We start from the raw sequence: 25045 nt of genomic DNA, 5'->3' as shown, positions 1-25045 counted from the left end.
TAGGAGACATCACTATACCCCCCCAAAAAGTATTTGTCCATTTGTTTGTATTTTCACCTTTATTTTTCTGTTGTGAATGACCTCTGTTTAACAGGGCATTTATTGTGGACTAAGGCATGCAGATCCTCAATGTGCAGCAAGCAAGCTCCTGTTGGCCATAATGACGACTGCATTCATCCACTACACATCGAACATAAAGCATCTCGTATAATTATTGTTCTGAAAAACTGAAATTGATCAATGCATGAAGTACACTGGAAATGGTTGTGGTAACCCTGAAAGGAAAGGGTGTGGTAACAAAATGCTTTGTCAGTGTGACCCATTTCGTGTACATATATGAACTACTGCAGAGTCCAATCATGTGTTAGGGTATGTTTTTTTTTATCCTTGAGCTAAATTTTAGTTGTGACTTCTGTCTCAATGGCAGCAGGAAATTCACCCATTGCTGGGAAATATTTGTGACTCTGGCTGGAAAGTATGAAGAAAAAGATTAGCATTCGTGCTGAGATTCATTGGTGCAGGTTCATTCCTGTGAGGTCATGGGGAAATCTTTTTGACTCCTCTTCCACCGAAGTATCGGTGTTTCGAGCAAAGTCTGATGATGTCGTTACAATAGTAATGACATTATCAGACTGTGACGTCTTCAGTGCTGAAGAATTTTTCTTTTTGGCAAAATGTGTGAGAAGTCTCTTCTGTAACGATAGTGGTTTCATCATTTTAATCTATGCAATGAGGAGGTTTTGTCATGTTTAAGTCTCTTTTAGAACAAATCTCATTGAATCAACAACACTCCACCCAGCAATTAGAACTTTAATTTGTCGTTCCAGCTAAGGTCGCAAGGAATCCATTTGTGTTGGCGATGGGCTCTGACTTGGTGGAGTTGAGGGTTCCTAATTGGTATGCATGTCGAGTGAAGTCAAATTGGCTCTACAGCACACGGAGGCTATAGAAAGGGTGGAGAAGGGTACAACGGGAGGTGCTGTGTAGTGGTGAACCCAAACACCGCATTGCGATGTAAGGGAGAAGAGCGAGGCGAGCCTTATCCATTACGATATCGGAACATCGCACATAAGAGGACGCTCCTTTATCTTGCTACAATACGGGTGGGGCGAGGAAAAGTGCCTTCGTTCCATACACCGAGCTCTTTTAAACGGAATGAGATGAGCATGACGGCTGCACTGCCATTGATTCTCCGTGACTGGTGACGCCCTGAGCCGATCTCACTTTTTCTGACCAAATATCCTTTGTGCGCATTAGCTAAGGCAAGCACTCAGCCGGTATTGAGGCTCCGCGGCGATGGCCTCAAAGCGTTATGGCAGGAAGAGGGTGTACAGGGGAATGGAGTCGTTGGAGTTGAGAAGAGGTAATGTATCGGTGATGTGTGTGAAGCAGTCTCGTCTGCCTTGCTCTAATGTTGTGTTAACGAGTGTCGGATGTACCTTGATGTCAAGCAATGCACCTTTTGTTTCCTGGTATTGTGATTATTATTATTATTATTGTTAGGGTACCAGGCCTTACAGGCTGTTACCCTATTGTGTTTTTATTATTGTTATTATTATATTGAGGATATTGTGCTATTTCTATAGATGACGCGACACAGTTTAGTTCTGCCGATATAATTGTATTCTATTAATGAAAATCATTTTATGAGTATTTCGTCCAACACAAAGCTCATCCGCATAAAAAACCCTTCACCTTACAAGGATGTAGCTGCATTGCTCATAATGGTTATTATCCATGCAGTTCGGATTTTCCTTTAACCCCATCCCTGCATCCGATGGAAATCCAGATCCCAACCAATTCAATAAATGAGGCAGCAAATATAATGTGATTATGAAATTTGTTTTGCGACAAATTTCAAGCATTACATTTCATTGTACACAATATATCTCAAACGCTGCAAAGGAAAATAATGGTGGCAGCCGAAAGGGTTAATAAAGCGTGAAATAAACCATAATCTTCGAGTAAGATGGGAAAAAGGAATAATGTTATAATCATCATCCTTTGTCATCATTCTTTGTACAGTTGGGTCATTGTGCACCGCCTCATTTATGGATGACAAAGCAGATGTTCTTGTCATGGCAACTCCTACTGTAGTCCATTGGTGTATACGCCCTATTCACTGAAGAGGTTTAACCTGTGGTTGCTGCTATAGCATTGACCACCGAGTCAGGCGTTGTATACGTTACACTCTTACAGGGTGGTCCATATGTCTAATTGTTGCTCCCATGTTTTTTTTTTGTTTTTTTGAACCCCATTGAAATTTGATGCCGCAACACCTGTGCATGTGCCACACCTTCTCGTCTTTCGTACACTCCTCGGCTGGTCCGTCAGACGTCAGGTGAAAAGTTTATTTTCGCAACACAATATGGATGTTTATATATGTGGTGCAGGTGTTCTGAATCTGTCCCTCGGTCGTTGACAAACGGCTGCCATTGTTTTCTTTGTTTGGCCTCTCACGAGCCCAAGTACTCACTGCGACATATTGTTTCACAATTTACTTACCGGTGTCTGTCATTGTGGCCTACCTGTTAGGCAACCACGCAGAACGTTATTTGCTATCAGGGTGTAACAACACCTGGAACATGCTGTATATTATTATTTTTTCTGTATTAGGTATCAGATTGAGGTTTCCTGTGTTCCTCAAAAAGCAAAACTCACTTCCTTCAACTTTAACTCCAGCTCAAGCTGTAGTTCTCGTGTTTTACCTTATTGCAGTTATGACGTGCAGCGGCATCAGCCAATCAGTGACAGTCACGTGGTGAGCCAATTAATAGCCATGTTTGAGCATAAATTGCTTTGATCTTTGATTTCTGGGATCTTTGTATTTGTCTTGCATAGTGCAAGACAAAAAGCTTTGACACGTCCCTGTTTTCAGCTGTCTTTACATTACAATTAATTATACAAAAGCGTTTTAAGGGGCCTTCTTTTTCATCCACATTTTAAAACATCCATATGATTAAATATTTTATTACATTTGCATTTGGTCTTCTTCAGGTAAAGTTGGGATTCGGTCTCATAATTTTTGTGTATTAAAACATTTTGAAGTGTCTGATTTGAAGCAATTTTCATCCTGATTAAAAGTAAAAGCATTACATCGTGCGCAATTAAATACAAAGTGATAGCTGTCGATCATAGAAGACCGAAACTGATGAAAATATTATTTGTGAAAATGAAGAGAAAGTGTTTTGAAAAGTTGAAGGGAAAGCAAAGGAGGTTTGGAAGAGATTGGAGTAAGGGGGTAGTGGTAGGGAGGGGTAGGATGGTCTATGGAGCATAGGGTTAATGTATAGGCATTAAAACTCCACTATATTTATGATTAGCAAATACCACCCATCGCTTCTCTGACAGGAATACGAAAGGGGGGAGGGAGAAAAAGAGGGGGGAAGAGAGAAAGAGGAGTGGGGGAGAGAGGAGGGAGGGGAGCGAGAAGGGGTGGCAGAAGGAAAGTCAGATGTGTGGTGGAGCGCTAATTACCGCCCGACCCGTCTCGAGACAAACTCGTCCAGAGAAAAACCCTGCCCTGACATATCCAGAGACAACCCTGACAGGTCCAGAGACAAACTCCCGTCTGGACACAAACCCTGCCCAGACACGTCAGGAGACGAACCCCTGCCCGGACACGTCAGGAGACGAGCCCTGCCCGGACACGTCAGGAGACGAACCCCTGCCCGGACACGTCAGGAGACGAACCCCTGCCCGGACACGTCAGGAGACGAACCCCTGCCCGGACACGTCAGGAGACGAACCCCTGCCCGGACACGTCAGGAGACGAACCCCTGCCCGGACACGTGAGGAGACGAACCCCTGCCCGGACACGTCAGGAGACGAACCCCTGCCCGGACACGTCAGGAGACGAACCCCTGCCCGGACACGTCAGGAGACGAACCCCTGCCCGGACACGTCAGGAGATGAACCCCTGCCCGGACACGTCAGGAGACAAACCCCTGCCCGGACACGTGAGGAGACGAACCCCTGCCCGGACACGTCAGGAGACGAACCCCTGCCCGGACACGTCAGGAGACGAACCCCTGCCCCGACACGTCAGGAGACGAACCCCTGCCCGGACACGTCAGGAGACGAACCCCTGCCCAGACACGTGAGGAGCCGAACACCTGCCCGGACACGTCAGGAGACAAACCCCTGCCCGGACACGTCAGGAGACGAACTCCTGCCCGGAAACGTCAGAAGACGAACCTCTGCCCAGACCCGTCCGGCGATGAACACCATCCAGACATAACCACCATCCGGATATGTCCAGAGACAGACAGAGAGAAAGAGGGGACGGGAGGGTGAGAGAGGAGAGGGGAGAGTGAGAGAGGTGTGGGAGGACGGTGCTGCACTGTATTGGGAGGAGGTAGAGTAAAGATACGAGATAGATAGAGATATCTATGCTTTATGATTGGCTGATATCGGCAACAACTCAAAAAGCATGAGTACCTTTCAACAAAAAACAATGTTGCATTTATATATATATATACATTTCAGGGATATGTTCATAAACATCAATCTTTATAAACAGCTGCATGTGATAGGTGGGAATTTTTTAAATCTTGGTCATTTAGAAAACACGTTAATATTGCACGTAGCATGAACCATTCGTTCAGGGTGGCAGAGCATGAACCACTCACTCTGAATGACGTGGCGGACAAAGGCATCCGCAGTGAGTGAACCACTCACTCTGGGCGGCAGAGCACGAATCACTCGCTATAAATAATGTGGGGGGCAAAAGCGTCTGCAGTGAGTGAACGATTTGCTCAGAAGAACGTAACTCGGTACTGCTATCAACTGTAAGGCATTCGGCAAGTGGCTTGAGCACTCATGCTGGCACTCCAATTAAATGGTTGATCGGAAATGGTTGGCCAGGCTGTCATTGCATATCATACAGGACCCCTTTAACTTTAAAGCCGGTCTTCACTGCGCATGCATGAGTTAATGAAATAAAATGAATTCATTCAAACAATGACTTTATCTATAAAAGTGTTACAGCTTAATTCAGAACAACCCTGGAGACATCGCAAACTTCAATCGGCTGTGAAATAAACATTGCAGATAATCTGCCATCTTGCCTGCTCATTTGTGCATGTGTCACCTGGTAAATCGGTTCGAGATCCGCGCAAACCTCATAACCTTTTTTTTAAAACGCCCGTTTTTTTGCCAGATTTGCTTTGGATTCCCTGTAGAGCACCTCGCAAAACCTCCGAAAAATATAGACACAGATCTTGGAGATGTTATGGATAGGTAGTCCCGCTGGGGGACAGGTCACAAGGTCGAGCAGTAAATGCATTAAATCATACAGCTCAATGAAGCTGGTTAATTTTGGCATGTTCCAAAAATTTTTGTTCACTCAATACAATTCTCCAAACAGTTGAAAAAGATAGGTTAACGCTTTGGAAATTTCACATTTTCTTGTGCATCTATGAAGAAGGAGGGAACGGACTTGTTGCCCGTAATATAAACATTGCAGATAATCCGCTATCTTGCCTGCTCATCTGTGCACGCATCACATGTACATCGGTTCGGGGTCCACGCAAACGTTTTAATTTTTTTTAACATCCGTTTTTCACTAGATTTGTTTTGATTCCCTGTGGAGCACCTCGCGAAACCTCTGAAAACATAGACATAGATCTGGCAGACGCCATGGGTAGGCAGTCCCTCTGGGGGACAGAGCGTGAGGTGTAGCAGTGAATGCATTCAATCATATAGCTCAATGAAGGTGGTTAATTTTGGGACAATACTCAATTTTTTCTTCACTTGATATAATTGTCCAAACGGTAGAAAAAGATAAGTTTAATGTTTTGGAAATTTCACATTTTCTTGTGTATCTATGGAGAAGGAGGGACCATAGCCTTGCTTGCTTAAAGTAAGTAGCAATATTGACTTAGTTATAAGACTCGTTATTTCTTAAAATTATCATATTTCACAACAGAGTTTGACACTCATTTCGTCCGGACAATATCCGGTCCTCAAAAACGAGATAATATTTCGGTGATATACTTTAATTTATCCGTGAGAGGAGATCGTGAAAAAAATCGTATCATATAATGCCTGAAATCGCTTCAAGCTTCTAATTTGAAAACTATAGTCCTTGCAAAAGCGATGTATATGACGATTCATAGCTATGATGAACAGGCATTCGATAATATGAGTGAGGAAAGTGAAAAAATAACTTTATCATGAAGAAATCGCTGCGGCCTGTTCCAAGTCAGGGCATGGTTGAGCAGGCCAAAAAACATGGCGACTTCAGACTCCAGCGATGTTACCCACGAAATGCCTTAAGACCCCAGATACTGCGGTGGCCGAGGATCGCCTGTTGAAGGATATATTTAAATAAGGCTGTTAAATATCTTCAAAAGGCATGTTTTAAATAACCCAAACACCCAATTTTTGCTCTTGCACTTCCTTGGAGTTTTCTTCATATGCATGTAAAGTTTCAGTCTGTTAATTTTTATCCCCCGCCACGTGGTGGAAGGGGGATATTGTTGTCACCCGGGTCGTCCGTTCATCCGTCCGTCCGGCTGGCTGGGCGTCAACATTTATAGCTGTGAGTGCGATAACTCATAAACTGTTCGCCATATCGATTTGAAATTTGGGTCACACATGTACCACCTGAAAAGGAAGAACCCTATTGATTTTGGGTGTGGCCGGATCCAAGATGGCCGACTGGGGCGGTCGTCCGGTCGTCCGTCCGTCCGTCCGGCTGGCTGGCAAGGCGTCAACATTTATAGCTGTGAGTGCGATAACTCATAAACTGTTCGCCATATCGATTTGAAATTTGGGTCACATATGTACCACCTGAAAAGGAAGAACCCTATTGATTTTGGGCGTGGCCGGATCCAAGATGGCCGACTGGGGCGGTCGTCCGGTCGTCCGTCCGTCCGTCCGGCTGGCTGGCAAGGCGTCAACATTTATAGCTGTGAGTGCGATAACTCATAAACTCTTCGCCATATCGATTTGAAATTTGGGTCACATATGTACCACCTGAAAAGGAAGAACCCCATTGATTTTGGGTGTGGACGGATCCAAGATGGCCGACTGGGGCGGCCATCTTGAAAAAATGTTTTTTGTAATAAATGGAAAACCGCTTATCTGATTTCAATTATTTTTCAATGGTGGGGGATTCCCCATCTCTGATGGTATATTTATTGTTTTGGAGTTATGGAGGAGACACACACACACACACACACACAATGACATTTATTAGTATAGATGTAATATGTAGATGGCCCATATATGAGAAGTAGAAACTTGCATACTGCTGAGCCATTGTATCTTCCACTGGCATTGTGAACAAAGTGCAGAATGAGAACAAGATGTTCCACCTGCTCTGTTTGCACATGTCTAAAATGCTCGAGTACTGATTTTGCCCCTTTTGTTGGTCCCCAGATGAGCGAGAACGGGTGCAGAAGAAAACCTTCACCAAGTGGGTGAATTCACATCTCAGTAAGGTAAAATGATTATTTACTTTGGTCTGCTATAGCAGCACAGGCCTGCATTGAGCAGTGCAGTAATATTGTGTGCAGATTTTTTGCACAATGCCACCAGAGACCGACTGTTGGAGAGTGGTCATGATTTCAGATAAGCTGATTGTGATTTTGGAACAAAAAAAAACTGAACAAAATAGTGGGCTGAGAAAAAAATATAATCATCTTGAGCTGACCCGGATTGACTGGATCCAGCTGAGGTCATCAACCTACTGATATGGATCCATGGCTAAGGTTGTGGAGTTGCCATTGGGTGAGGTTCTGTGTCGAAAGCTCAATGAGCAACAGAGTCCAGCGGATGATCCATAAAATGAGTCAGTCATTTACAAATTCCTCAAATTCTTACAGAAGGCATTCAAGTATTCTAGAGTTTGCTATGTTATAATGTTGAGTATATAGGTCGTTGTAAGATTAATGTATTTAGATTTTAGAACATCCTTTAAATGTTAATGTAATGAATGAGGAATAGCAGTTCCTGTTCAATCGATTTATTAGAATTGTTTTGAGGGGCATATTTATGAAAGAAACGACGTGTTTGTTTGATTCTGTACAAGTACAAGTCTACAAGGCTGTACAAGTCCATTGATGATGATAGGGAACCTGTTGTCATAAATCGGATAATGTGGTATGCTGTTGATAGTCCTTTCCTTTTGTGCACTGAGAGTGCCTAGAGGGCAATGAATGCCAGGTAACCTGGAAGGACTCCACATGGATAGAGCAGGAATTTTGAATTTGCTTTGGATGCGACAATCGCCTACTCTTTGTAAAAGACACATTGGGGTCTTCAACATCGACCAGTGACCAATGCCGGGAGGCATCTCCCCAACTTAACGTCCGTCTGAGAGATGGCGCACATTGTGATGTGCAATGCCCTGCCAATAAAAAAACCATGGTGACAGTTTGTAGTCAGAAGTAAAACCCAGACTAGATGGTTCAAAGGTGAGTGTTTTAACTCTGAGCTATCCCACCAGCTTTATATATTATCTCGTAGTTGAAGAACTGTTGCCTTTTAAGTATTACGTTTGTTGGTATGTGGTTGGGGTAAATGTGGTAATATAAATATTTGGACAGGAGTTAGGTGATTAGTTTCTTCTGATTTATATCTCTATTGTGGATGTTATTGGCTCAGGGGTCAACTACAAAGCCAGTGACCTTGGTAAATGTCCTTTGATCGATCGACACTGAGTAGACATCTGCACAGGGCAGTACCATGGACCACCACTGAAAATGGCAATGGGCACTTGGCTTTGCCAAACCCTCCATCACCAAACTGTCTTGGATCCGTTTCATTATTCGTGTTGCTTTTTAACAACTAGAATCAAAACGGAGAAAGACTTTCACAACAGAATGATATTCATCACACATTGGGCAATTTGAGGTATTCCTCACACACGTAGTAGCAAAAGTCCCAAATAAAGTTTGTTTTATACTTGTCTTTCTCATCTGAAAAGAATAAGATCGATATGAGATATAATCACGAGCACAGGGTGAGCATTAAAAGCATTTTGAGCTTATTCGCTTTTTATAATAAAGATAGGCTTTTTGCCAAAAGAAATGAGAGATTGAGAAAAATAATTGTATCATGGATCGATCCGGCATCATGGATCACCACCCAAATGGGGGCAATACCCAATGGTGATGTGGATTTTGCAAAAGTTTACATCAACAGAAAGAGGGCATTGAGCCAAAGTATGAAGAAATTTGTGATTCTACTGATAGCCTCGTGTTGCTTCAACAACACTTTGGCTGGTACTTATTGGATCAGAATCAGACTCGTCCTGGTCATCACTTACCGTAACCCGAATGGAACCGAAAAACCGTGATCACTAGCAATACACAAGTGTCGGCACAAAGAAGAACCAACATTGCCGTAGTCACGATGAAATGCTGAAGAATTCGGTTTACATGCTCTTTTGAGAGGTCGTACACTAGACCAATCATTGTGTCATCTAAAACAGGAAAGGTCTGAATTTCCATTGCATTCTCCAACTTGTGTGCCAAGCGGTTGGCATTGCCATTTGCCAGGACATTGCACTGCCTTGCCAACACATCTCTTTTTCTGTGCTTAGAATTCCAACACATTCCCTGCTCTTTGTGAAGGAAACAAAACACATTTGGCAAAATGTTTGATGCCTTTCCCATGCTTCACTTGGTTTTGGAAGAACTCTCTAGAATGGCACGCATTTGCTTAAAGTTTGTTGTGCAGTGCATTTAAAGTCTTTGAAGTTACAGTGTGAACAAAGATAATCTTCTCAAGAAATGAAAACAAAAAGACCCGTTTGGACAATACAATGACCCTCGAGCGATATTTTAAGTATGCCACCTCCTGTCAGTTTGTTGGTGGAGTAAATACACGAAGCATCCAAAGGTCAAATTTCTTTAGCAGAATATATTTTTAAAAGTTTTTAACCCAAAGAGGTGGAAAAAAAAAACAACCTTGCAGCTTCTGTATAAGTTTGTTTGAGTGGGTGTGGACACAACTTTTCCACCAGGAGCGGCTCTTAAAAAGAAAACGACTATTGCTTCCTGTGGAGCATAGCTACCCTGGAGATGGCTACGCCATGTCAGGCTAAATACAGTACTTCTCAGGAATCCAGCCAGTGGAAACCCATGATTCACACTGATTGTGGAACATTTCTCAAAATGTGTCTTTTGTGGCTGGAATGTGCTGCAGACAATAATGTCTCAAGGTTCGGCATTCTTTCATTGGAAACTGGAAATCTGGAAACATTTATATATTTTCCAAAGGTTGCACTGTTCTTGGACTGTTGGAGTGCTTGCAGTTCTTGCTGCTGAGGGCTGGGACTAATAGTGAGAAGGCTTAACAAGTCGATCAAGTAATACCACAAAAGAAGCCACGTCTAGTTATGGTTCCATAGGTCGGAAACGAAATTCAAAATTATTCACTTTGAGTATCCTGCCATTAATTTCCAATTATTTGTCACTGGCTTTGATACCAAATGCATGTTTTTATTACGGACCCTGGGCATAATAACTGCATATATCGAACAAATAGGTTCAAAAATGGAGCACCTCGCTGCCATTAGAGCATTTATATTGCATCAGATGTGGCAATAATTGTGAATTGTTGCTCCCAGCTTGCTGGCTCGATGACAGAAGATGCCATTTGCATTTTATTTACCGCCATCCCTACCCCGTTTAGAATCCCGTGCAGGCTTGTGCAACTTGCTGGTTCCATTTACAACAACGAATGATTTCCGATTATGAATGATGGCAATTATTTTTTAATTTCTTTTTCGGTTTGACATGACTCATCTGTAATGGAATCCATCACATGGTATGGCATCCAAAATTTGGTAGCACCACAAAAAGAGATCGCAACAGTATTATTAAAGATTAATCTCACTCTTCATGTGCCTCAAGTTTTAATTAAACGCTGTCACTCTAATCCCAATGCCGAGTTGTTTTTGTCCTTAAACCTAACATTATTATTATTATTATTATTATTATTATTATTATTATTATTATTATAATGTAATAGCAAGGACCTGTGGAAATTCCATGTAGTAATGTAAAATATGACCCAAGTCCTCAACCTCCTGCCAACCCCAAGTCCTCAAGCCCCCCCCGCCCCCGCTCCCAATACCAAGTCTTCAAACCCCTCCCCACACTGTCTTCAAATGCCCTATCCACTCAAAGTCCTCAATCCCCCCTCAAAACCAAATACTCAACCCCCCACCCTAAGTCCTTCAACCCACCCCCAAAGCCTCAACCCCCTCTCCCAACTCTGTCCACTCTCCCCCAACCCCAACTCTCTGTCCTCCCCCTTTCTTCTTCAAGTCCTCAACCCTCCTTTCCCAACTCTCTGTCCACTCTCCCCCAACCTCAACTCTCTGTTCTCCCCTCCCCTTTCTTCTTCAAGTCCTCAACCCCCTCTCCCAACTCTCTGTCCACTCTCCCCCAACCCCAACTCTCTGTCCTTACCCCATTTCTTCTTCAAGTCCTCAACCCTCCCCCCAAATCACAAGTCCACAACATCCCTCCCAATCCCACGTCCTTAACCCCCTACCCCAAAGTCCTCAAACTCCTCTCCCAACTCTCTGTCCTCTCTCTGCCCACTCCCCCAACTTTTTCCCCCTCCCCTTTCTTCCCCAGTCGTCAACTACCTCAGCCCCAAGTCCTCAACCTCCCTTCCACCCCCAAGTCCTCAACCCCTCTCCCAACATCTCAACCTCCCTGTCCCATCTCTCTCCCCCCCTCCCCCTTTTTCCCATTCTTACCAGCTGTTAAGATTCTTACCATCCCCATTTGTTAAGAACAATGTTAAAAGTAACATCGTTTAATTCACAATCTCATGAGACTCCATTATCTTGTGATTCTTCATGAAAAAATAACGGATAATTAAGCTTTATAAAAACCACACAAGGTCATTGATAATGTCAAAAACATAGACAACTGGAACTCCTCAGACAAAGACCTTGATAATGATATGGGTTTTATGGTCCCTGGTTGAGTAGTTTAAGATAAAAATCGTCAGAAAGACAGTCAAACAAACAGAATAAGCATATTATTTATATCGGTTGTGCTCTCACCAACCACAGGTCTATTCCGAGGTTGAAGATCAAAGTGTAATTATATATCCCATGATAATGTCGAGAAATAATCACGTATCTGTAATGGAATCCATGCCAGTTACGTTGAAGGACATTTCTATTTGAGATAGTAAGACATTTATTGTAATTTTTTTTTAACTTCGCCAAGGTGCAGTAAACGCACTCAATGGCTCTATCTGCAATAAATGCTGAAACTTTCAGCACCTGAGTAGAATGTTTCACCATTAGGAATAAGTTAGGGAGTTGTGGTCAAATTTGTGTTTCAACAAGTTTGATTGATACATTTTGTCAATTATTAATGTGTTATAATGCCAAAGGTTAATTCCAGATGTTCTTCGTTCTTCACCGCATACATTTGCATGTGCATTCTACAGACCAGGAGGCAGGTCAACGACCTGTATGAAGATCTCCGAGATGGACATAACCTCATCTCCTTACTTGAAGTTCTATCGGGAGAGAAGCTGGTATGCTTTCTTCTTGGAAGAATCCTCTTTGGACTTGTGTTCCGAAGAAACTTCTATTATATATATATATATAATATTATGGGTCTGAATATATATTATATATATATATATATATATATATATGACATAAATTCATTAAATTATATCTACGGACATAAAATATATTCTTCTCTCTATATAACTCTGATTATATAAACAATCTCGATATATAACACTGATTTCAACTGCATCTTCTTTAACGGAGGTACTGCTCGAGAGCGCGAGTTTGAGAAAATTGAGCAATGATAATATTTGAAACGAGTCTACTTCTGCGTCGGCCCATTGCCGATCATGTCTCTCTTCCATGATGGAGATGGAGTCAATAACTCTCACCTATTGGCCAAGGCTGTTTGCAACTGGAAATACAAATATTAAAGTTAAACTGCCAGTTCATGGCAAGGCCAAGTTGAACATTAGGATGAAAGAATAGCTTCAGAGCTATACTATCACAGATAACTTTAATGCTACAGTCAAATTACAGAAAGGCTTCAGTGCAAACTCTAGTCGTCCAACCCTGTGGTATAACACAGGTCTCTGTAGTCATATCACAGGCCAAGGCTTCGCACTAAACTTGCAGCATAAATTTTTGTTTGAAGTCAGGCCCTTTTGCATCTGCAGATTTTGGTGCAGCTTTGATAAGCTATTTGTGATCTTCACTGAAAAGCTGATGATGGGAAAATTTATCTTCGATGTACCTCATCACCATGACTGATTATTATTTTTTTTATCTGCCCTGCAGCCCAGAGAGAGAGGTTCAATGCTGGTGCACAAAATGCAGAATGTGAAGATTGCATTGGATTTCCTTAAGGACAGGAAGGTGAGGAATTGCACAGTTCGATGGAAATACTCTTTCCATCAATATTTGATGATATTGGTATTTTTAAAGCAGGAGGCTTTCATTTGTTGATACTTTTTTTAATATGCTTTTGGTGATAGTGGAATATTAATTTAATTAAGGTGCAATGCAGCCGGATGTTCCTTGATGTGATGGTTCATTTCAGATCAAGTTGGTGAACATCCGTAATGACGAAATCACTGATGGGAACCCGAAGCTCACACTGGGCCTCATATGGACCATTATCCTTCACTTCCAGGTTTGCTCCTTTCAATATCAACGACATGTGAGGTACTCCTTCGTAAATCTTTCGATGATTATTGGTGATTAGAAAATAATTATTCATGTTTTAAATTATTTTCATCATGCGGTAGAATAATTACAGAATGAATGAAGCACAGAGAATGAAATATGTGCTTTTTCATCGAGAGCTAACCTTTTCAGGTTGGCGCTGACACTTCGCCACCAGAAACAATTCATCCACATTCGTTTTACCTCCACTATTATATTCTCATTTGTCCAGTCCTTGATATTTGTAATCCATGGGGTTTTCATTCTTCCTGGTCTTGCTATTCCATCAGTAAAGCCTTCTATAACACGAATTACCAGTTTGTTCATTATCCTGTCTCATCCAATGAGGTACGTCGTCAGTTCTCATTGTTTAGCACATTGCAGATTCCTTGACTGTTGTATATCGTACTATGGAGAACAAACTCGATTTACATCCTACATTCCAGTACACTCATGCCACCACATTAGAAAATGACATTTACTTTGCTTCTATTTCCTCAGCCCCTTCATAAATTCCTTTCTGTTGTGAGTTGTTCTTGCCAGATAAATGCACATAGAGGTTAATTAATACAGGAAGGGCTTGTTTGAGCAATTAATGCATCAAAACATCACCTGTGTTGATTGCAGGTGAGCATAGTATATCTGCAGCAAAGCATACCGGTTTTTTAATGCAAATATTCTGGCCGAGGTCTGTTGTAGCTTCCTTTAATCTGATCAACAAGGGCTAAAAGCACCACCAACATCTAGACTATGAATAGCACTGGAGATGTTGATGCTTTTCAATCCTGGATGGCGATAGTTATTCCTTGGAAAGAGGCATGTGCGAACGCATGCACGCACACACACACACACACACACACACACACACACACACACACACACACACACACACACACACACACGCATGTAAGAAATAGACGAGCAATCTCACCCATGGATTGCATGATCCTGCAGGTATCAGATATTCAGGTGGGAGAGCAGCATCGTAGCCTTACTGGAAAGGATCGACTCCTGCTCTGGGTACGCCAGGTGGTCGAGGGCTACCCAGGCTTGCGCTGTGACAACTTCACCTCTTCTTGGCGTGATGGCAAACTCTTCAATGGCATAATCCATAAGTACAGGTAAAATGAGATGGAGAAAGGTACACCATTTAACAACGAATACTATTTTAAGCTCGGAAATGATGTTTCTTAAAGCCACTCGTTTTTCTTTTCTGAATCTCAGATTAAGAGCTGCTGATAACATAAAATCATTTTTTGACATGTCTTTCAGGCCAGACGTCATCGACATGCACAAAGTGTATAATCAAAGTAACCAAGAAAATCTACAGCAGGCCTTTGTACTTGCTGAGAAGAACTTTGGAGTGGCCAGGCTGCTGGATCCCGAAGGTATGTATGCTGACTCTGGAGGACATGAATAATATGCCAACTTCAGTATGCCTGGTGTTGGCTTAATGGTTGGGGTGGTGGGCTTTGGATCCTAGGGTCCTGAGTTAAAATCCCGCTCAGCTGTTGAATTAATACCAGGTGGGGTTAACTCGGCCTGTCATCCTTCCGAGGACGGCAAAATGAGTGCCAGCATGCTGGTATACTGTGTCGGAGTGGCGACCCGTCCAGGATTGTGCCCAATAGCGAAGGAGACTGCTTAAGCAACACCAATGCTCTACACAGAGTATGGTCCCAATCTCCTCTCCTCTTCATCATGGTCCATCTTCAAGAACAATTTTCTGAGTTATTTTTTGATATTATAACAAGAAATGAGGTTTTGTGAAAACTTTCTTTCATGAACTTTGTTTTTCAAAGGTCTAACAACAACCTGCTGATTTTAATATTTCATTCATCAACATTTAAGCACATTGTCATGTTCAGCATGGAGTTATTTATTAGCTGTGCTTCAAGGGCAACAAGAGGATGGCTCACGTAGGAATATCACTCTGGACTTGATCCCCGACTGGATCAAACTCAACTATAAACGACCATTATGAAGGGATAGTCGGCAACGTTGCTGCATTTCCAAGCGTGCCATGCTTCAGATTGGGATGTAAAACCAGTTGTGCCACCTGCATTTAGGTTGTGGACTTTAAAAATCCTATGGTATCTCTTGAAAAATGGGGGCGATTTTATGCTGGGGTTGGTGGGGGTTTGGGGGGGGGGAATTGCTTACCTGTAAGTTTAAAAGAGATGTGGATCTTAAATTGGATTAAGTTGATGCTAAGAATGGGGTTAGTATATAGAAATTGAATACATTGATAGATTAACTTAATGGGGTATGGATAAAACACAGGAATGATGGACTAAATAACCTCCTGTTGCGTTTTTCCCTTTTTTTGTACATGGAACTTTCAAATGTTATATGAGTAAGATACTAACATTCATCCAAAACACACCGAACTACATTCATATGTTGTTTCAGTCGTAATTATTTATACATTGAAAAACGTAAAAAGTTGCCATTTGTTGAATTTTTGTCTTCTTATAGATGTGGACGTGCAAACACCAGATGAGAAATCTGTGATGACCTACGTGTCCTCTCTCTACGATGCTTTACCTAAAGTTCAGGAAGGGCCAGATACAGTCACCATTTACGTAAGTTAAAATCTTCCTTATCGTAATCCTGCTCATATTACATTACTTTAATGCCTTATGCAATAACTTATCAAAAGTTGAAGAAGTTGTGTGATTCTGGAGTGGAATAAGGCAAAAAGCCAAGTCATGTTATGAATGAAAATGATGTCTTTTCACAACAGAATGATGACCTGTCCAGGGTTTGTGCTCATTCAGAGAAACGTTGATAACTTGTTGGTCAACCAATGCCTGAGAAACAAGGATCAAGTGAGAGATAGATTGATGGATAATTGTCTATTGCACACAGGAGGTGGATAAAAGGTGGCATGAATACCAGACCATGGTCACCATACTGCTCAACTGGATCCAAGGAGAAGTGGATAAGTTGGAGAAGGCAAACACTAAGATGAGCTTTGAAGTTGCCAAGGTAATGACAAACTTAAACAAATATTATCGTACAACTGCGATGCAACTTATTCACTTGCATTTCATTTATCGTCATCAATTTTGGTGCTTGTTTTAGGCCATGCAGATTTGGCTTGTCCAGTTGAAGGAGAAGGAGATGCCTCCAAAGGAAGCTGAGAAGAACAAGATATCTATGCTCTACAAAGCTCTGCTGGTACTGCAATGTGCAATGCGTAGATTTGGGGGAAAAAAATTATGGTTGGACCATATCCTGTTTTTCATTCCACATTTTGAAGGATACTGCTTCATGTCGCACAAACTTTGTGCCATTCAGGTATGGATAAAGTTTGGACGCATACAGATCCCTAAAGAACACGCCCCGGAGAGTATCCAGGAAGAATGGGATCAACTGCTCAAAAGACTTCACAACTGTGAAAAGATAGCCGAGGAAGCTTCCAGGTGTGAATCTGATTTTGGAACTTTGTCTTGGCATCACTCAACCTTAAAGTTTGAGTGGGGGTTGAATCTTAACATCACTGTATTATTTGGCTTAATGTTGCTCAACCGTACTTTGTGTTTACGTCACTCAACATCTATTGCCTTAACCTCACTGCATTATTTATGATTAAACTTTTGATTCAAGCTTTTAACAAGGTTTTATATTTATTTAACAAGCCCATAAGTCGTCTGGTCCTAGATTTTTGCCTATGCAGTCAAATCCAGCTCAAACTTTAATGGTGCTGCATCTCAGTGAATGCTCTCCTGCTGAAAGGGGGGGGGGGGGTGGGGTGGTCTGTCTCATCAGCATTTAGGTAGTTGTTAGAAAATCCCATTCTGAAATGGTGATGAAAGGTAATATTAAAGGAATATCAATGTTAAGTTAGATTAAGCCAATAATATGAACGGGGTGAGTACATCTATTTCTACAGGGTGGCTATAAAGTCCGGAAACATAGGCAAATATACATTGCCAATGGTTTATTGACATTATATTACAATGCATGACATGTTCAATGTATTGTCCCTTATGAGAAATGCGCAGTTCAATGCCCTGTGCAAAATTGAAATGAACGCGGTGCATTAATGTCACATTTCCATCAATCCCTGCACGTGCATCTGTGATGCGTTTCCTCAGATGATTTGTGTCTTATTTTCACTGAATAAACCTGCACCTTCAGTATACGATAGAAGCTATCCTTCGATATGACCAGCCCTCGCTTCCACTCAGCAGTATCACCTCAACGTGTTCGTCTTTCGTTAAGGACATCTTCAAACTGTAACAGAATGACATTATATTGTCTGTTTCCAGACTTTATGGCCACCCTGTAATGGAGCAAGTGTATGTATGTATGTCTGCTCTGTACCCTTTGGTTGGACAGCTGGCCCGACGCCACCCACAATTATAACCTGGAAAAAAAAATCATACGTCCACCATTTTGGTAAGCTGAATGCTTATTCACAAATCACCATGCCTTCCCTATAAGTTTTGCGTTCAATGTAAAACAACCCAAGTGACTGTTTAAAGGATCATCAATATCGAAAGGTCGGAGCTGATTGGAGTTTTGGGCCTTGTACATATAGGTTCCCGACCTTTGGCATCAAGCTTCTGGTGTCAGCTTATGGGCCAGTGCAATTGGAATTATCCAAGCTATATAACCACTATGTATTATATATGCACATAAGCAGTACACATGTTTTGTTTCATGTATGAAACCCAGTTATTTTTTCGGGGTGGAAGGGTGGGGAGTGATTGGGCATGAGTTTGTTGCCTATACATTGTCCAGATAAAGGCATGTGTCAGAAGAATGTGTTGCATGCTTGGAACAAGATCGCCTGTTGGGCAGATACTCTGCTAGTAGAAAATAAATAAAATTATACATCAAGTTAAATGGTTGTAGATATAGCAGAGAAATAATGGGCTAAAAAGACTCCTCCTCCTCTATTGCTCAGCTTGCTTTTAAAATCCTTGTAAGGAGGAACATTACTTCCAAGTTATACTTTGCCTATACTTCACAATCTATCATCACTGCTTCATAATTGCTGAGTTAAAAAAAACACAGAACACTGTGGAATGCTACCATGGGCAAAGTACAGGGACTGCAGCTGTTTGAAAACTTTATCGTAACATGAGATTGTTCTTACTCTTATTGATATTCATATGCAGCACATAACATGACTGTGGGTGGCATTATTTGCTGGAGGCACAGCTGTTCCATCGAAAAACATGAGGCACTGTTGTCCAGAATGTAATTATACCCCCTTTCTTAAAGCTGAACGATGAATAATAATAATAATAATAATAATAATAATAAGTAGATTATATAAAGGAATAATGAAGACTAAGTAGGTTTTTTTTTCTACCATCCCTGAGGCTGATGGAGGAGGTTATGGAGTTTCTACGTATCTCCTGGAGTCCTGTTAGAAGGGAACATATACCACTAGCATAAAAGTATAATGAACGACACTCTTGGTGGACAATCTCATTTTAGCAAATGGATTTCATCTCAATATAATGAGCATTGAAATGTAGAATTTTATCATTACAAAAAAATAAAAAATAAAAATCATTGAGCCGATGAGGAGGGATTCCGTAAAACTGTCTTATGATGCAGCTGGTTGGTCGAGTGGTTAAAGACTTGATTATTTCTGCGCTGGTTGCTTAATCATTCCAATCTACACTGGTGAGTATGCCAAACACCATTCAATATGAGTTATGGGAGGACTTCGTGTTGCAGCAGAGTGAAATACGCTGCATTGAGGTTTAAGGAGGTCTTTTATGATCGGTTTGTGAAGCTTTGTGATCATTAAATAGGAAATGTAGAGCAACTGAGGTGTATCCTACTCCTGTACCCTCAACGTTAAGAATCACATTATTATTTGCTTACCTAAAACATAGTTCCGGGGAGCTTATGGGATCGTGCGCCATCTGTCCATCCACAAATACTTTCAATTTCTTCTCTGAAACTACACATACAATTTCGATAAAATTTCACCACAACCTTCATCACCCATGATGTACCAAAGTTTGTTCATGATGTTAGAAAAATCGGGGTCTAAGGGGTTGTAAGGGGGGTTGCCTCCCAAAATATGTATTTGCTTTCTTAGAAACTACACACGCAAATTCGATGAAACTTGACCACCAGCTTCATCACGCGTGATGTACCGAATATTGTTCACACCATTAAAAAAATTGGGGTCTAAAGAGGTTCACGCGGTTAGGTAGGGGTTGCTGGCTTCTCAGAAACTACAGAGTGGCCACAAAGTCCCTATGCATGCAGTTAGAATTTAGTTAGAATTTAACTGTATGCTTCCCTCCATTCTCCGCACAAATTTGATTTTTTTTCTCCATGTTCTTCTGGACATCTTTCATGTTGAGGGTTGGAGGTCATAAAAGCAGCCCCTGGCAGCTGTTTTGATGTCTTCAACTGTCAAGAATCAGCTATCCTTCTATCTTCAGCTATCCTTCCAAGAATCAGCTATCTTCAGCTATCCTGCAACAAGATGGTACACCAGCACAATGTGCTCTCACAGTTAGAGAATAGATCAATGACGAATTCAGTGGACGATGGATTGGATGTGGATCTGAGATAGTGTGCCCCCCCTCGAAGTCCAAACTTCACCACGTGTGACAACTCACTTTAGGGCATTGTGAAAGAGGAAATTTCTCATCTCCACCTAACAGCAGTTGAAGACCTCAAAACAGCTGTCAGGGGCTGCTTGTATGACCTTCCGGTGGTACAGATACAATTCCGGTGAAACTTCACCACCACTTTCATCACCCGTGATGTACTAAAGTATGTTCGCGACATTAAAAAAAAATTGGGGTCGAGGAGGGTCTATGGTGGGAGGGGGGTTGCACCCCAAAATATACATTTGCTTTCTACTCAGAAACTACACACGCAATTCCGATGAAACTTGACCACCATCTTCACCACCTGCGATGTACTGAAATATTTATTTTTACTTATAAAATATTTATTTCTTTGCCGTTACATATTTTTGTGGGTCATTCATGCCTTCCATTTAGTCTGGTGTTGGCTTAGTGGTTAGGGTGGCTGGCTTGGGATCCTAGGGTCCTGAGTTCGAGCCCCGTTTGCCACTGAATTAACACCAGGGGGTTGACTCAGCCTGTCATCCTTCCGAGGTTGGCGAAACGAGTACCAGTGTACTGGTCCCAGTGTTTGCCCCGGTTAGAATAGGTATACCATATCCCTGTGTGTCGTAAGAGGCGACCAGGGTTGGCGTCAGGAAGGGCATCCGGCCATAAAAAAAAACATTGCCTCAAGAAGGGAACCATGATTGCATGGAGCCCGCAAGAAAAATGGCTGTAAAAAGGCTGTTTTTTATATTATTATTCATGCCTTCCATTGGTTACCTGGTTATCTTATCCAGGAAAGCACCCAGGGGTATTACCCCTATGTTTATAATTATTATTTGTGGTGGTTAAAGGTGAGGGCAGATCATGATATCATTTTTTTTTAAACAACAAACAGTCCTAGAAAGGATTTACACACTATTTGGGAATTCTAAACCACAAATCCCAGAATTATATGGCAGGTGTGGGAAGGGCAAAGAGTACAGCATGATCAATCTAATGGATATGAGTGAGAAATTCTGTGTTTAAACCTTTACGTTATTACATTTTTTTCTAAAATTCTCACTCAGCTACTTTCTTACAGGACTGATAAGTTCAATGAATTTTGGCAAATCTCATATATATGTCCCTCATATAAATCTCATATAAATCTCATATATATATATATATATATATATATATATATATATATATATATATATATATATATATATATATATACACGCAGAAACATATACATACATATATATTTTTATATTTTTTATTTTTTTTTAGAAAACCTCCAGCTCCTGCAGAGAAAGCTGTGGTCAAGGCCAAGGTCAGCCATGCCGTTGCAGCCATCCCTGATGAAGCTGCACTTGAAGCTACAAAGAATATCGAAGATCTCAAGGAGCTTTTGTTCCTTTTGGAAGAAAAGAAGGTACCCATTGGCTCTATACCCCTTAGATGTGAAGTGTGAAGCAATTTCCTTTCCTGTAACGAGATTTTCCTTCTTTGGGTGCAGGTAGAATTAGAGCGGCTCCAGTTTGACCGAGATGTACCTGCGATTGAGGGTAGCCTGAAAAGTTCAAGAAACATGGTGCAAGTTCTTGAGGGCCTTGAATCACGCGTCACAAATGCTACGAGCCACGAGGTACATGCTTGTCTCAAACGAGCATCCTTCATTATTTGGATGAACTTTCATCGTCTTTGTGGAAATAATTTCTCTTTTTACATACAAATCTATCTTAACACACTTTTTTGTACAATGCTTAATTATTGGACACCACGTCTCATGTTGGTCTATTGTGATCATCTGCATCCTCAGATCAGAAGGAAAGTGCTGCGAAGGTGTATTCTGGCCAAGAAATGTATTGGGTAGTTAGTTTTCCATTACGATGTGGCCAGTGTGTTGGAGGGGGTAGTGGGGTGAACATTGAACAATCACTACAAATGTATACCATCACCCATCCATACCTAAGCTACCTACCAGTTCTGCCATTGTCTATGTTGCCCCTCTATCTCCAATGATTCTCGGTACCTATTTAGTTCCAATTTAAATCTATATCCTGTTTCTGCTGGCTCTACCTTTCCAGGAAGACCATTCCATACATTAATAAATACCCCTGTCTCACTACCATCTTAATTTTCCTCTTTTCTGTTAGTCTGTGGCATCTGGTCATGTTCCTGTCTATTCCGCAAAAAAAACAATTTCTGCACTTATTTTGTTTATACCCTTCATATTGTCTTTAACATCTCGATCAGATCCCCTTGTAATGGCCTCCTTTTTAATGTAACAAGTCCTGTCTCCTTCAGCCGCTTCTCATAGCTGTGTCTAGCTAGGCCCGGCATCGGTCTGGGAACCCTATGCTGACCCCTCTCTTTGGCAACCATGTCCTTAGATATGGTGACCCAAACCGAACACGATAGTCTAGATGAGGCCTCACTAAATTTCTGTACAGTGCTAACATTACCTCCTTTGATTTATAATTTATCCCCCAATGCTACAACCTAAAGCCCTGTTTGCTTTAACTACAGCTGCCTGGCACTGAGCTGTCTGCTTACCGCTCTATATATTACCACCCCCAGATCCTTCTCCTGTATGACCACTTCCCTCATCCATCCCATCACAAACTGCCTTATAGAACTCCGATCGACTTATTAAACATGAACTCTCTGAGTAAATCCTTGCTTACTACCTTTAATTAGTTTGTATTTATTTAAATGTTTCCTCATCTGGTCCCTAATTAATGTCTCCAACACCTTCCCCACAACTGAAGTCAAACTCGCAGGTCTATAGTTTCCCAATTCTTCTCGAGATCATTCTTAAATTATGTTGTTACATTTGCTACTCTCCAATCCTCTGGTACCCATCCTGACTCCAATGAGCTGTTAAAGATAGTGATTAATATCATGGTTATCTGCTCTATTAACATCATGCTTATTCAGACTGCTTTCTCCCTCAATACACTCCGGTGCATTTTTATTCGGATTTTACTTAATTGCTCCACAAGATAAGAGATGTTCTTTGAACCTATTATAACAGGAACAATACCCAAACTGGATAACATGGATATCACTATGCTTTTGTACATTCCATTCCAGTCCTGCTTCTTACTGTTTGCTCTAAAAAGTTTGCTAACTAAATATATGGCTTGAAATATCACCTGTAGTTGAAGCACGACATAAACCTTTCACCTCTGCTGCACCACATAATCCAGGAAATATTCAACCAAACGGTGATCCATTACAGTTTACTCAACTGAACAACTTCCATTCAGGTTTCAGTTTTCCAAGCACATCTCTGCAATCGTCAATTACAAATTCATCCCGTTCGTTCCATCATTGTTGAAGGGTGGCTGTGCTTCTGATGCAGTCTCCCCTTTAGATTGGTGAAGGAGTTCAGAATTTCCCCAGGGTGCCGGAATGCAATGGCCGACTGTTTCATGTGTGATCTTTATTGTCCACCAGCAATCAATACAGGCAGATGCGTCCCAATCTTATAAATGTTCAGTCGAGTAAACCATAATGGACTAATGGTTCACTTACTTGGTTGAACATTTGCTGGATCATCTGGTGCAGGACGGGCCAAAAGGTTTTTTTTGTAGCGTTGCCAATGGACGCTGGTTTTAGCAACTGGCATTTTCTGCAAATAAGTGAATTGAATGCTTGTTCTATGGCTCTGAATCACATGCTATTGTTGCCTTTGTCCCACAGAAAAAGATTCCACAAAGCCATCAGAAAGCATACAAAGACCTCTCAGGTCGAGTTCTGTCGCTGCACAAGAAAACAATGGTATTCTATGAAATGATCCGCTGACTGTTTTACGTTGCACCATTAACACCATTGATACCATTAACATCACCAACACGACAAACACCATTAACAGCACTAATCTGCTATGACATACCACCAACACCACTAACTTGCTGTGACATACCATCCAACCCACACACCCCATGAACACCACCCACCGCACCATTAACACTACTGATCAACTGTGACATACCATTGGACAAAAATTGTGTGAATGCCCTCATTTTATCAGCAAGAATCTGAGTATTTTAGATATCCCTTTAATATTCACCTTAAAATATCACTGCACTTCATTTTTGGAATGGTGGTTACTTTGGTGGGGTTCTGGGTCAATGAATATTCTCTCTCTTCAAGTTTTAATCTTGATGATGTGCTGATGACGACTCAAACTTACATTTGACTTCATACCGAAAATGTATGAGGATTTGGTTGATCCCAAAAGTGCATTATTTTCTTGTTAAGTATGCTTGTTTAGCTTATCACCGAGTGCATGGCAATCCATTAGTTACGTCATTAGATTACACTTAAGCGACATTGCTCAGCATTTTGTTGCTTTTCCACAATTTCTGGAATTGTATTTATGATGGAATTTTGGCCAAATTGAAGCCTGTGGAGTTTAACAAAAAACTTTGTTACCAGCTATGCAAGGCTCCAGATCACTCCATAGAGGATGGCTGGAAGCAATGAATGTCAAGTTAGAGAACTGGAGGTTGTTAATGTTTAATTACCCCAGCTGCCCTTTCACACTGTTGTGTGGGCCAGATAGGTTTGTACGTGCCATTTGGTTCGAATCCATTCAGCAATGTCTGGTGTGGCACTTCTGCTCCCCTCGACAATGAAATTATTTTGAAATCTCCACAATAATGTCACACACACACACACACACACACACACACACACACACACACACACACACACACACACACACACACACACACACACACACACACACACACACACACACACACCTACTAGCACTATCTGGTGGGTGCTAAGGATC

General features: G+C 41.6%; 1 protein-coding gene across 6 annotated transcripts in view; it reads left to right on the top strand.

Moving 5' to 3' along the window:
• Window positions 1–25045, top strand: part of LOC147026386 (epiplakin-like) — a 201391-nt gene that overhangs the window by 122958 nt on the left and 53388 nt on the right. For 4 of the 6 annotated variants that reach the window (XM_085881775.1, XM_085881773.1, XM_085881779.1 and 1 more), the window contains 13 exons: window positions 7387–7448; window positions 12433–12522; window positions 13301–13378; window positions 13563–13655; window positions 14642–14808; window positions 14960–15075; window positions 16166–16272; window positions 16559–16678; window positions 16775–16870; window positions 16991–17115; window positions 21526–21670; window positions 21755–21883; window positions 23947–24024. In XM_085881775.1, the coding sequence (XP_085737901.1) occupies window positions 7387–7448; window positions 12433–12522; window positions 13301–13378; window positions 13563–13655; window positions 14642–14808; window positions 14960–15075; window positions 16166–16272; window positions 16559–16678; window positions 16775–16870; window positions 16991–17115; window positions 21526–21670; window positions 21755–21883; window positions 23947–24024 (1406 nt within the window). Of the gene's footprint in view, window positions 1–850; window positions 1364–7386; window positions 7449–12432; window positions 12523–13300; window positions 13379–13562; window positions 13656–14641; window positions 14809–14959; window positions 15076–16165; window positions 16273–16558; window positions 16679–16774; window positions 16871–16990; window positions 17116–21525; window positions 21671–21754; window positions 21884–23946; window positions 24025–25045 lie in introns of those variants that run through there. The other 2 variants (XM_085881777.1, XM_085881774.1) reach the window with 2 other exon arrangements.

This window comes from Eptatretus burgeri, chromosome 5 (assembly GCF_056783735.1).
Source record: "Eptatretus burgeri isolate ZD-2024b chromosome 5, Ebu_testis_v1, whole genome shotgun sequence".
In the NCBI taxonomy this organism is placed as follows: domain Eukaryota; kingdom Metazoa; phylum Chordata; class Myxini; order Myxiniformes; family Myxinidae; genus Eptatretus; species Eptatretus burgeri.
The sequence above is the reverse complement of the archived record's forward strand: the minus strand, read 5'-3'. Positions and strand labels throughout refer to the sequence as shown.